At 39.4% G+C, this 12,127-nt stretch overlaps 1 protein-coding gene across 50 annotated transcripts in view; it reads left to right on the top strand.

Moving 5' to 3' along the window:
* Positions 1 to 11,083, top strand: part of RIMS1 (regulating synaptic membrane exocytosis 1) — a 471,448-nt gene extending 460,365 nt beyond the window's left edge. For 32 of the 50 annotated variants that reach the window (XM_027092571.1, XM_027092566.1, XM_027092806.1 and 29 more), the window contains 4 exons: positions 2,282 to 2,394; positions 6,245 to 6,346; positions 7,079 to 7,218; positions 8,464 to 8,726. In XM_027092571.1, coding sequence (XP_026948372.1) covers positions 2,282 to 2,394; positions 6,245 to 6,346; positions 7,079 to 7,218; positions 8,464 to 8,682 — 574 coding nt within the window. In that variant the 3' untranslated portion in view covers positions 8,683 to 8,726. Of the gene's footprint in view, positions 1 to 2,281; positions 2,395 to 6,244; positions 6,347 to 7,078; positions 7,219 to 8,463 lie in introns of all 50 variants that reach the window. The other 18 variants (XM_027092899.1, XM_027092895.1, XM_027092846.1 and 15 more) reach the window with 1 other exon arrangement.
* The last annotated feature ends 1,044 nt before the right edge of the window (positions 11,084 to 12,127 follow it).

Here is a 12,127-nt window from a genome sequence, read left to right as displayed (position 1 = left end):
CACACACACACACACACACACACACACACACACACACACACACACACGGACACACACACGGACACACCTCTGCCCCTGGTCACACAGACATTTCAAAGGGATGAAGAAATGGGCGGGTGAATGTGAATAAACTGACCATGACCGGATGTTTATTGTAGAAATGCCACATTGAATGGATTCTTTCATATGGGAAATTCATTGTCTGGCCCAGTTACCAAAATCTGAGTTAAAACTTAGAGGTGTGGAACTAATTGCCCGTATTCCTACTTTTCTCCAAACTATTTTGGGCTCTAAGTTGTTGGAAGTCTAACGTTCTCATAATAGCAACTTCAAACTTCTTGTTTTTAAAACATCACAAATTCATTTTTACCTTAGGAAAAAAGGCCCAGGAGCTATCTGCTTCATTATTTTTCTGATTAAAGAATTTTAGTTAATCCTGAAATTAATTAATTTTGAAAAAATATAACTGGAATTTTGTTTTGGTTACTTGACATGATGTTTACCATTTCATCTAGATCTTGCACAAAACCTGCATTTTCCTATGCTTGAGAGTTTCTGGTAAAATTGAACTTTTACTAAGGTGATAACAAGTAATTCGTATCCTACGGTGGGTTACTTGGGGATTGGCCATGTACAAGTTTTCCATAATTATTTATTACCATTCAAATATCTTTTACTAATTAATATTAACGATTTATTTTATTTTACTGGCATTTTTCTATTCTGTTCAGAAAATGAAGCACATTCTGCCAAGTTAATGTTCATGCTAGGCTTTCCCATTCCTAAAACTAGTGAATCCCTTTATCTGCTCCAATGAGTGATATGCGTCCTCCCAGCAAGATACAGCCGAGAACAAAAATCAGCAGGCATGATGTTATGTAGTTAAACTTGCTGACAAAGTACCAATATTTGCTGAAGTATTATGAAGCAAGCTACAACTAGAAAACTAGAGACACTGTTTTCGGATATAAAAATGAACGAATCTAGATTGGGATTGACATATACACACTACTGTATATGCAATAGATAACTAATAAGGACCTACTGTATAGCACAGGGAACTCTACTCAATACTCTGTTATGGCCTATATGGGAAAAGAATCTTAAAAAGAGTGGATATACGTGTATGTATAACTGATCCACTTTGCTGTACACCTGAAACTAACACAACATTGTAAATCAACTCTACTCCAATAAAAATTTTAAAAAAGTAAAAATTAACAAACCTAATAATATTTACCATGAATAAGCCACTTAACCTCTCATAGATTTATTTTATAGTCTCTAGATGGGATAATAATTAATACCCTAATTCCTTTGATTGTGAAGAAATAATATGTGTGAAAGCACACTGGAAACAATCAATCCTTATAGAAACCTGTTTATTCAAAAAAATACTTATTGAAGTCCAACTATGTAACAAGCCTGGTTCTTGTTACCCAGGAGATGTCAGTAAACAAGAGCACAGTCACTGCTCTGGGAGAGCCTGTAGCCTGGGGCTCCAAGCAGTCCTGGTGTTGTGAGAAATAGACCTACGTTAACCAATTCATTTCCATTTGAATTAAATAAAAATCTCAGGTAATATGAAATTTTAATTCTTTCAAAAATGAAGAAATTAAACATTTTGATTTGTAAATAAGAATTTGTACTATGCTATATCTATTCAAGAAATTATTAGCCATTTCTTAACATTTAGTATTAATGTTACTTAATGCTCATGAGCAATTATTTATGTATTAGTTCATGACATAAAATTTTGCACCTTGTATCTTACGTCAGTGATACATTTACGTAGGGATTTGTATTTGTAAAGTGTGCAGAAAAATTACTACATTAAAAACTATAACTGAGCTCTCCTGAATAGGACATCAGGTCTTTTTTTAAACTTTTTATTTTTTATTGGAGTATAGTTGATTAACAATGTTGTGTTAGTTTCAGGTGAACTTAGGGAGGGAGGCAGGGGAGGGATAACTGGTAGTTTGGGATTGACATGTACACACTGCTATATTTAAAATGGATAACCAACAAGGACCTACTGTATAGCACAGGGAACTCTGCTCAATACTATGTAACGACATCAGGTCTTAAATTGATAGTTGAGACCTTTTCGCAATCAGTGCTGGGCTTCGTGGGCTTGGTTCAGAGGAAATGCAAAGAATCAGTAAGTAAACCGATTGCCTAAGTACTGTTTGATTCATGACCAGAACTCGTCATCTAATGGAAACTAATGAAAAGAATTCTAGAAGATCTAATGTCTTGATTTTTGTCCTTTTGGTAATAGCTTAATATTTCCTGGAGTGAGACTAGGAGCGGATAGTCAATTCAGTGATTTTCTCGATGGACTGGGACCCGCCCAGCTTGTTGGCCGCCAAACCCTCGCCACCCCTGCAATGGGTAAGAATAATTTTTTTCTGTAGTTAAACTGATGTTTCATGCTTGATAAGATCATCTAAAGCAGCATAATAAAAAAATAATAATATAATAAAGTAGCATAATAGTAATACAAGAGAGAAGCAACATTTTAGCTCAGGTGTTGCTGGTTTCAAATGACTATTCTAATTTCTAATGCATTTTTCTAACTTGAGATATGCAAAATGAATAAAGTTAGTCATTAATCTCTGAATTATCAAAATTCTGTTAAGGCAGAGAGTCTACAGTAAGTCCAAATGTAGGAGAAGGGTAGAATTTTATAGCACGGAAAAAACGATGGATTATTCAATCAAGGAGATTGGCATAAGTGTCTAGCTATGCAAAAAAAATATTAATGAAATTACCTCCCTACTTCAGAACTTAAAAAAAATATTGCTTGGCGGGCTTCCCTGGTGGCGCGGTGGTTGAGAATCTGCCTGCCAGTGCAGGGGACACAGGTTCGAGCCCTGGTCCGGGAAGATGCCACATGCCGCAGAGCAGCTAAGCCCATGCGCCACAACTACTGAGCCTGCGCTCTAGAGCCCGCAAGCCACAACTACCGAAACCCGCGTGCCTACAGCCCGTGCTCTGCAACAAGAGAAGCCACCGCAATGAGAAGCCCGCGCACCACAACAAGGAGTAGCCCCTGCTCGCCACAACTAGAGAAAGCCCGCGCGCAGCAACGAAGACCCAACGCAGCCGAAAACAAATTAATTAATTTTTTTAAAAACTTGGACTCAATTGTAAAGGAGAAACGGGGTGTAGAAAGACACTGGAAAATACTGAAAATCGCTTAAATTAATGTTTCTATACTCTTGAAGTGGGAAAGAACTTCCAGACCAAAGCCAGATAAACGTCTACTAGCAAAATATGCCATATGTAAAGTTTAAAAAGATGATAAATGGAGAAAATTGTATGCAACATGTGAAATAGGTATTTCCTGAAGAACATGAGATTCCAGCTTGAAAGAACCCATAGAGTAGTCAGCAAAACGCATGAGAATAGGTCAACACAAAGACATCATCGAGAGATTTTACAGCACCAGAGGTTGACAGAACACCCCACAAGTTTCCTAAGAGGAAAAATAATTTTATGCAGACTATCAAAACTCTGCTTCTCATGGGACTCTTCAATAATAGTACTGGGGGCTTCCCTGGTGGCGCAGTGGTTGAGAGTCCACCTGCCGATGCAGGGGACACGGTTTGTGCCCCGGTCCGGGAAGATCCCACATGCCGCGGAGCGGCTGGGCCCGTGAGCCATGGCCGCTGAGCCTGTGCGCCCGGAGCCTGTGCTCCACAACGTGAGAGGCCACAGCAGTGAGAGGCCCACGTACCGCAAAAAAACAAAAATAAAATAAAATAATAATAATAATAATACTGGAATCCAGAAGATGAGCATGGCCTTCGAAATTCTGAGTAACAATTGATTTCCAATGAAGACTAAAATTGCCAGTCAAATCATCAAGTAAGTATGAGGCTAGAATAAACACATATTCAGACAGGAATGGTCTCAAAACATTTTCCTTATACCCAACATTGCTCGGAAAGCTATTGGAGGATATACTTCAACAAAGTGAACTAAGTGAATGTACAAATTGTGAACTAAAAAAGAGGAATATGACGTCCAGTAAATAAATGCTTCCACACAAGAGAGCAATGGGTGGGATACCCAGGACGGTAGTGAAGGAAAATGTAATAAAACAGCTGCAACGGGCTTTATAAGCAACCTGTCCAAGCTGTATCGATAGCATGTCAGATTCATAAGACAAAATCTATAGAACACCTGATATACTTGATTTTATGGAAGAGATAAACAACCAGGAGAGAGTAAGGGGTTGAATCAGTGATACATCCATAAAAATGTCAGCAAGGGCTTTTTAAAAGACACTTAGTGGGTGTAGGAAAGAAGAAGAGAGTCTAAGAAATGAGAAGTCATCATGGTACTCCAGTTCACTCGGCTACAAATAATGTTGCCTAATCATAATATAAATATTGATATTGGGAGAAGAGGATGACAGAAAGTGTCAAGTATATGGTGGGGGTAGGAAGCAGTGAGAGAGAGCAAAATTGGGGGTCAATAATGATATCTAAAACTGAAGAAAAAAGGAAAATATATGTACGGTATTTAGAGATAGGGATGCAAATGCCAAAAAGTAAAAAATAAATCAGTTAAAATACTGAGAATTTTGAAAACAGTGACCTTTGGAAGACAAGAGGTTGAGAGAAAGGCCGGGAATATTTTATACTAATAACAAGTCTTAGAGAACAGTTTGACTCTTTAAACTATGTGTGTATGTGATTAAAACAAAAACAAAAACCCAAGAGTCCAGGAGCTAAGGTCTGAAACAGAATTATTATAAACAATAAACGATAAGCTAATAAACAATTCAGAACCACAACATTGATCAATGGACCAGGCAAGTAAAAGGAGTTCACAACTGAGAAAGTAGAGATGATTCAACCAACTAAAAACAACTTAGAGGGCTTCCCTGGTGGCGCAGTCGTTGAGAGTCCACCTGCCAGTGCAGCAGACGCGGGTTCGTGCCCCGGTCCGGGAAGATCCCACATGCCGCGGAGTGGCTGGGCCCGTGAGCCATGGCCGCTGAGCCTGTGCGTCCAGAGCTTGTGCTCCGCAACGGGAGAGGCCACAACAGTGAGAGGCCCACGCAAAAAAACAACAACTTAGAAATAATTATATTTAATGTTTTCGGGGATAAAGTATCGTATCGTTCAGAAAAAGTTGAGCATCTTATAAAAATAGGTAAAGGACATAAACAGGCAATACAAAAGAAGGAATAAAAATTGAAAATATTTAGAAATATGTTCAACCTCCCTAATAATCAAAGAAATTCTACTTATAACTTTTTGAATGTCAGATTGGCAAAAACTAGGCATGTGGCTCATAACAGTATTAGTGGGCTGTGGGAAATGGGAAAGACAGATTCTTCTGGTCACAGTACAAACTGGCACAACCTTTCTAAAGGATGTTGGCAATATACATGGCATTTTTAAATGTCCATTCAATTAGACCTAACAATTTAAAATCTGGGAATTTATGCTCAAGAAATAATTGACCAAGGGTGCAAAAATTCTTTATAAAGCTGTTCATTCTAATGCTGCTTATGATGACAGCAATGTAGATAACCTGTATTTCCATCCAGAGGGATCTGGTTAAATAGGTAACGACATGCCCATTCAGTGGTTCATACAGTCAATAAATTGAGGATATATGGTCATGGTGGATAGATAGATAGATAGATACATAGATACATAGATGCATAGATAGCTACATAGATACACGTATAGTTAGCGAGATAGAGATGGATAGATTGATACATAGATATAGTGATAGAGAGATAAGGAAAGAAGGAAGGAAGGGAGGGGGGGAGGGAGGGAGGAAAGGAAGGGAAGAAGGAGGAAAGAATGAATGAACTTGTGAAATTGCTAGGATATTTACCAAAACATTAATGGAGGTTTTCTCTAGATAATGGAAACACAGATAATTGTACTTTTTATTAAGGAGTATTATATAATAGGTGACATAAAGGATAAGAAATCTTATTAGAGTACAAGAATCACTTAAATGCTTCAGTATTGTTGCAGTTAAGTAATTTGTAAACCAGTATGAGACTCCCATAAGTTAGATTAGCACCAGAACAATGAAGAGAAACATTTCAAAACCTGATCTGGAGGTAGGGAAAGAAAATGGTATAGGGGAGCTCAAAATATTAGTTATTTATGAAGATCATGAAATTTGGAGTCTCTTATGGACCTCTATTTTTTTAACTGCATGTGACTGCAAAGAAGCTGAAACATTTTGCTTCCTCCACTCACAGGTGATATACAAATTGGAATGGAGGATAAAAAAGGCCAATTAGAAGTTGAAGTGATTAGAGCACGAAGCCTCACGCAAAAGCCTGGATCCAAATCCACACCTGGTAAGGAGCGGTGTCGCTGTTTGGACAAGAGAGTCTCACATGGGCAAAACCTCAAAACATTGGCTGCATTTGAATTTCACATGCTCTGTTTTTTCATTATCTGATTGATTAACAAGGCAGCTTTTCTATGTTCTTTCATTGTGGATCAAAGAAAAGCGGATCTCCGGAGCCTGTGCTCCGCGGCGGGAGGGGCCACAGCGGTGAGAGGCCCGCGTACCGCAAAAAAAAAACAACAACAAAGAAAAACGGATCATAAAAGTGGATCTGGGTTTTCCTTGCACAGTTACTCTGTCAAGAAATATTAGGAAGAGTCTTGTTGTATTAAGACAAAGTTTAGTTATGATGGCTTCTTAGCTGTGTCGGTTATTTTTTTTTCTGCCCATTTATAAATGCGGGATAAAAATTCAGTTCTAATCACAGAAAGGATGAGCTTTTAGATATAAAATGTGCTTTAAGATATAAACCTGTTTTGTATTGCCAGCCATAAACCAAGTCAGTCAGAATCTTAGGATAACTTTGCATGCATTTACTTCAAAAGAGGAAAATGGCGTTAGTGGTAACATATGGGTTTTAAGGGATAGAATTTATGGAACACTGAAAATTTTAAATGGTTTAAATAATCAATGGGAAACTTTCAACAAGCATCTCTATTTGTCTAAGGAAGCATTCTCTAATAAAAACAATTTAACTTGAAGGATTAACTTCTTATCTGTTAATGTTACCTTTGTTCAGCTCCATACGTCAAAGTGTATCTTTTGGAGAACGGGGCCTGCATAGCCAAAAAGAAGACAAGAATTGCACGAAAGACCCTTGACCCCTTGTATCAACAGTCCCTGGTTTTTGACGAAAGTCCACAGGGTAAAGTCCTTCAGGTCAGTCATAGCTGGTTTGACTTTTTGCACTGTAACAGGCCCATTATCCATATCAACATTGAAGAGCTGGTCCAACAGGAAGAGAATAAAGTCCAAATTGTTCATTTACAATATAAGTAATATATACTATCAAAATATCTTTTGGTTCTAATGGAAAACAAGATTTTAATTTTCACTCTCCTTTTCTTCCTTCTCTCCATCCTCTCCTTTTATTTCTGCTCTATTTCCCATCCATTTCCTCTCCTGGGTAGATAAATAGATGATAGATAGATAGATAGATAATTGATAGATAATCAGGACAACCAATGCCAATACTAGTTTATTGAGTGAGACATGGGATTCAAAGAGGAAGAAAGGAAAGGACCAGAAAACGTTCAGGACGGGTTGAATGTCAGGTGTATTGTTAGGTGCTTCCTTTTCTAAATGTTTTGACTCCAGTTATTCCCATTTTAAAGATTATGTCTGAGGGTCACAGAGATTAAATAACTTGGCAAGGTTACTCAGTAAATTGAAAAGGGAAGATTCACCATCCCTGCCTGTGTAAAGCAGTTGAGTGAGTTCATTTGGGAACCTCCACTGGGGATTAAAGGGTTGGAAACAGAACCTGGAGCAAGTGTAATGGAAATCTTACCTGACACCAAAAGGAGACAGAAGGTGGTAATTGTCAGTGAGATCACTGACTTATTAACCTTCTGATCAAGCCAACATTGTCAGGCAAGTCCTCAAGGGCACCAGCTTACAATTATTGTTCAACTTGCCCCTTCACTAACAAGTCCATAATCTAAAAGAAATTTAATGAATATTCTCATCCTTTGCTCATACTCCACCATCCACGCACGCCATGGTACAGGGAGTTGGGTTGTTTCGCCCTCCTAGTTTGCACACATTTTCATTTGTATATCTCTGTGACCCTGCACTTTGCTTACTAGATCGTAGTTGCTAAAGACGGTTTTGAATTTATATATACATAAACTTGTGTATTTATTTTTAACATGGTTTATGTAGACAATACCCTCACTGACCAGGGAAACGTGATTTGCGTTCCATCACATCTAAAAGTCCTGGTGAAGTGTCTCTCGGAGTACCTGAAGGATAGTACCTTTTTATTACTATACCTCCTTGGTCTTAGTTATATTCACTTCCCCACTTCCCTCACTGGCTCACTTTTACAGAATAGTTTGCTTTAAACTGTTCACACATGAAGGAGAGAAGCTCAGGCTTTACTGCAGTTGTCTGTCTCTGCAGGTGATTGTCTGGGGAGACTACGGCAGGATGGATCACAAATGCTTTATGGGCGTGGCCCAGATCTTGTTGGAGGAACTGGATCTTTCCAGCATGGTCATCGGCTGGTACAAGCTCTTCCCCCCGTCATCACTGGTTGAACCCACACTCACCCCCCTGACCCGCCGGGCTTCCCAATCATCTCTGGAAAGTTCCACCGGCCCCCCCTGCATCCGGTCCTAATGAACTCACACCAGTAAGACTCTACCTTCAGGATAATAATCTGAACCGAGATATTTCATGATCGAAAGAATGGTTGGAGACAGACAATCAACTTGTGTTTTGCTGGTAGTCGTGTTTCAATAATACGTCCCTATCGTTGTTTAAAACCTGGCTTCACATGACAGAACAAGGCAGTTATCAAATACAGGAAGTCAACGTGCTAGTGAGAATCACTGATGCTTCTGACAAATGAGAGAGGGGAAACTGCAAATTCACACACACACACACACACACACACACACATCCCAAATTGAACTGGAAACTCTCACTCTGTGAAAAGCTGTATTGTACCGGTTTTTTGCACAAACCACAAGCAGTGTTATTTCCCTGGGGTTGACAAGTTTTGTTTATTTGTGTGTTGTTTGTTGATTTCGTTTTCTTGATTTCTTTCGGTTTGGTTTTCACTGTATTTGTTATTTCCACTCGTGTTTGGCTGTGTCATGACAGACAGGCCTAGTGATATTTACAGAGACCCTTCCTTTCTTTTTCCAAAAGCACCAAAAAAAAAGGGCTGAAGCAGTCTCTGTAGCATCTCCTCAGAGTGTGTACAACAAGACCAGATGAGGCCAATGCAGGGTTTCACTAGCTTTCGCTTTATGATCCTTCAAGGTTTTATGTGTAGAAACCCAGAAAACAAAACGTTATCTTCCAAAAACAAACAACCACAGCATCACTTTTTTTGAATGAAGCGCATATCTGTTTGCATTCTAAAACATTAATTTATGTTTTCCACTGTTTTGCATGGAATACTTTTACAGAACCGAGCCTGCAGCTAGTGCTAGGAGCTAAACTAACAGCATCAGGGTACCTTGGAAACACTCCTGGTAATGCCTTTTCCTTCCTGACATCCAAAAAAAAAAAAAAGACAAGACAAGTATATGCTCATGTGTACAAACCATATGTTTGACTTCCCAAAACGGTGACTAGAAATGGACTTGAGCCTCAGACACTTTAAGCAATGCCCGGGCTCCTCAGCCATGTCTCAGTGTAGACACACCACCTGTCCCGGAAAGAGCATGGTATGGGCTGTTAATATTCCACTGGAAATTCCAGTCAAAATATTCTGCACTAAACGAATGTTTTTTATCCAATTTTAATTTACATTTCTTTGAGATCGATGCAAGCACAAAGCTTGATTTTTTTAATGCAAAGTATCTTACTTTTGGGGGGGGGCGGGAAATGAAACAAAGTCCAATTTCAATTTGCATTTTCTTCATCTGAGTTTTTCTCGGCCTTGAATTCCCTTGTGACCTTCTGTATATGTGCTACCAACTGCAGGCTCTGCAGGTGCGTTGAGATCTTCTCCCTCCTTTTACGGGTCCCTCCACTTTTGTGATTTCACAGATAGAGCAGCATGACTTGGAACTGTTCAAAGCTGCATGCACGTTTTGTAAAAAAAAAAAAAAAAAAAAAAAAGAAAAAGCGAAGAAAAGAAACAAAAGGTTATTTAATAACGTATGTTAGTTCCACATAGGCCAGCTTGTATGTTGCATGTACTTGTACAGTTTGCTTGTTAATTACTCTACTGAAATAACCAAGAAATCTAAGCCATCCATTTTTTGTTATAGACATTTTACAGGTTTCAGCCAGACTCAGTATGTGAGTCGGGAGTGAAATGTCTATAGATGGACTTTATTTTTTACCCTCTGGAAAACGTGATGTAGTATGGACCAAATTCCTTCTAATAAATATTTTGGTGTAGACTCCTCCTGTGGGGCTGTAACACATGTAGACACTGTGTACACATAGATTTTAATCCATAGACATACTGCCTGCACCAAGTGAATTATTTATTATTTACACACGCCAGAACGACCTGCCCATCGTTCCCAGGGCACAGATTGACCACTGGTCACCATGCTGAGCAGGAAGGACTGAAGCATTGGTGTACTTCTACTAGATTCCGTTCTGTCTTAGTGGCCAACAATCAAATGATTCTAATTGGGTAGTATCTTTCTATTTTGACCACTTGTCTTAACACTCCCCTGTGCTTTTAAATGAACTTCCAACTCATGTATGTAAACATGTTTAATAAAATTTACTTTTCATGTCAGTCGGCAGCCATCTGTGTTCTGTGTTTTGCCAGATATTCATTGTGGGTTCTACGGGGCAAGACGGGGAGCCAGATTGCAGGAAGGGAGGTGGGGTTTGTCATCTGCTGGGGACACTTGACTTGTCACCACACCGTTTGTGTCTTAATCTCCGGCTCAATGGGTACTTTGCATCACGTACAAGTTTTCACTTTGTCAGCTTGTCTAAGTGAGCACGTGACTATACTTCTGAAAAGTGGCATTATTAAAAACAATAAATCTCAGTAAGAATCAAATGGAAGGTTGTTTTTCTGCTGCTGTTTAAGTGCGCTGTTGTCCAATTGCCAAATCATGTCAAGTACGATGCAACACGTCAAAAGCATTAATTCCTGCATCTCTCGTGGAAGTGTCTGGTTCCTCTTTCCGTCGGTTCCATCTGGACCCCTGACCGATTTGTAGAACTTTGCTTTAGAGTTGGTCAACTTAACCAACCAAGCAATTCATTAAATCGTCTTCAACAGAATCTTAGGGAAAAAAATATATCTTCAAAGATAATAGGTGAGTCTCCAGAAGCAATATGTTAAAGAAAAATTATTGACTTTCTTAATTTAATTTCATGATATTTTCTTTTCTTCCCCCAAAATGTGTTCCTATATGATGCTAAACCTGGCCTCTGTATACCTACACCTAATTAAATCTCAGAGACAGAGTTTTGAGTGAAAGAGGAAAGAATAGCTTTATTGCTTTGCCAGGCAAAGGGGGCCACAGTGTGCTAATGCCCTCAAAACTGTGTGTCCTGCCCTGGAGTGGGTAGTGAGTGCTCAAGGAGCAGGGCGTGGTCAGCTCATGGACATTCTTTTGATTGGTTGGTGGTGAGGTAATCGGGAGTCGGCATCATTAACCTTCTGGTTCCAACTGGTCTGGGGTCTACGTGCTTGTGGGCAGGGTACAGTTAACTTCTCCCATCTGTTGGGGGTTTTGGTATCTGCAAAACAGCCCAAAGACATTGTTATGTGTATCCCTTGAGGGGAACCAGGACCCTGCCCCAAGGCTGCACTATTGTTTCCTGACTACTCCTCCTGTGTCTCTGCATCCCCTCCCTTCCCTGATTAGCAACTGTTTGAACCTGCCCATTGGAACTCAGGGAAGGTTCTGGAGGCTGAATGAAGCCTATTTCCTGTAATCAAGAAACGGGGGACACAGGAAGGCTTGTGTGCCCGGAAAGGCTTTTGTGCCTAGGGTCCTGCTCAGTTTCATATATTTCATCACCATCACCCTCACAACACTTGGTGATCACTGATTTCATGTTGCATTCCTGTAAAATAACTGTGTGAGCTAGTCGACACATTCTAGGAGACCTTAAATTGTTATAGACC

This window comes from Aethalodelphis obliquidens, unplaced genomic scaffold (genome assembly GCF_003676395.1).
Source record: "Aethalodelphis obliquidens isolate GAN/ISIS:26980383/991018 unplaced genomic scaffold, ASM367639v1 scaffold3, whole genome shotgun sequence".
NCBI lineage: Eukaryota > Metazoa > Chordata > Mammalia > Artiodactyla > Delphinidae > Aethalodelphis > Aethalodelphis obliquidens.
Note: the sequence above shows the minus strand (reverse complement) of the source record. Positions and strands in the feature narration are given on the sequence as shown.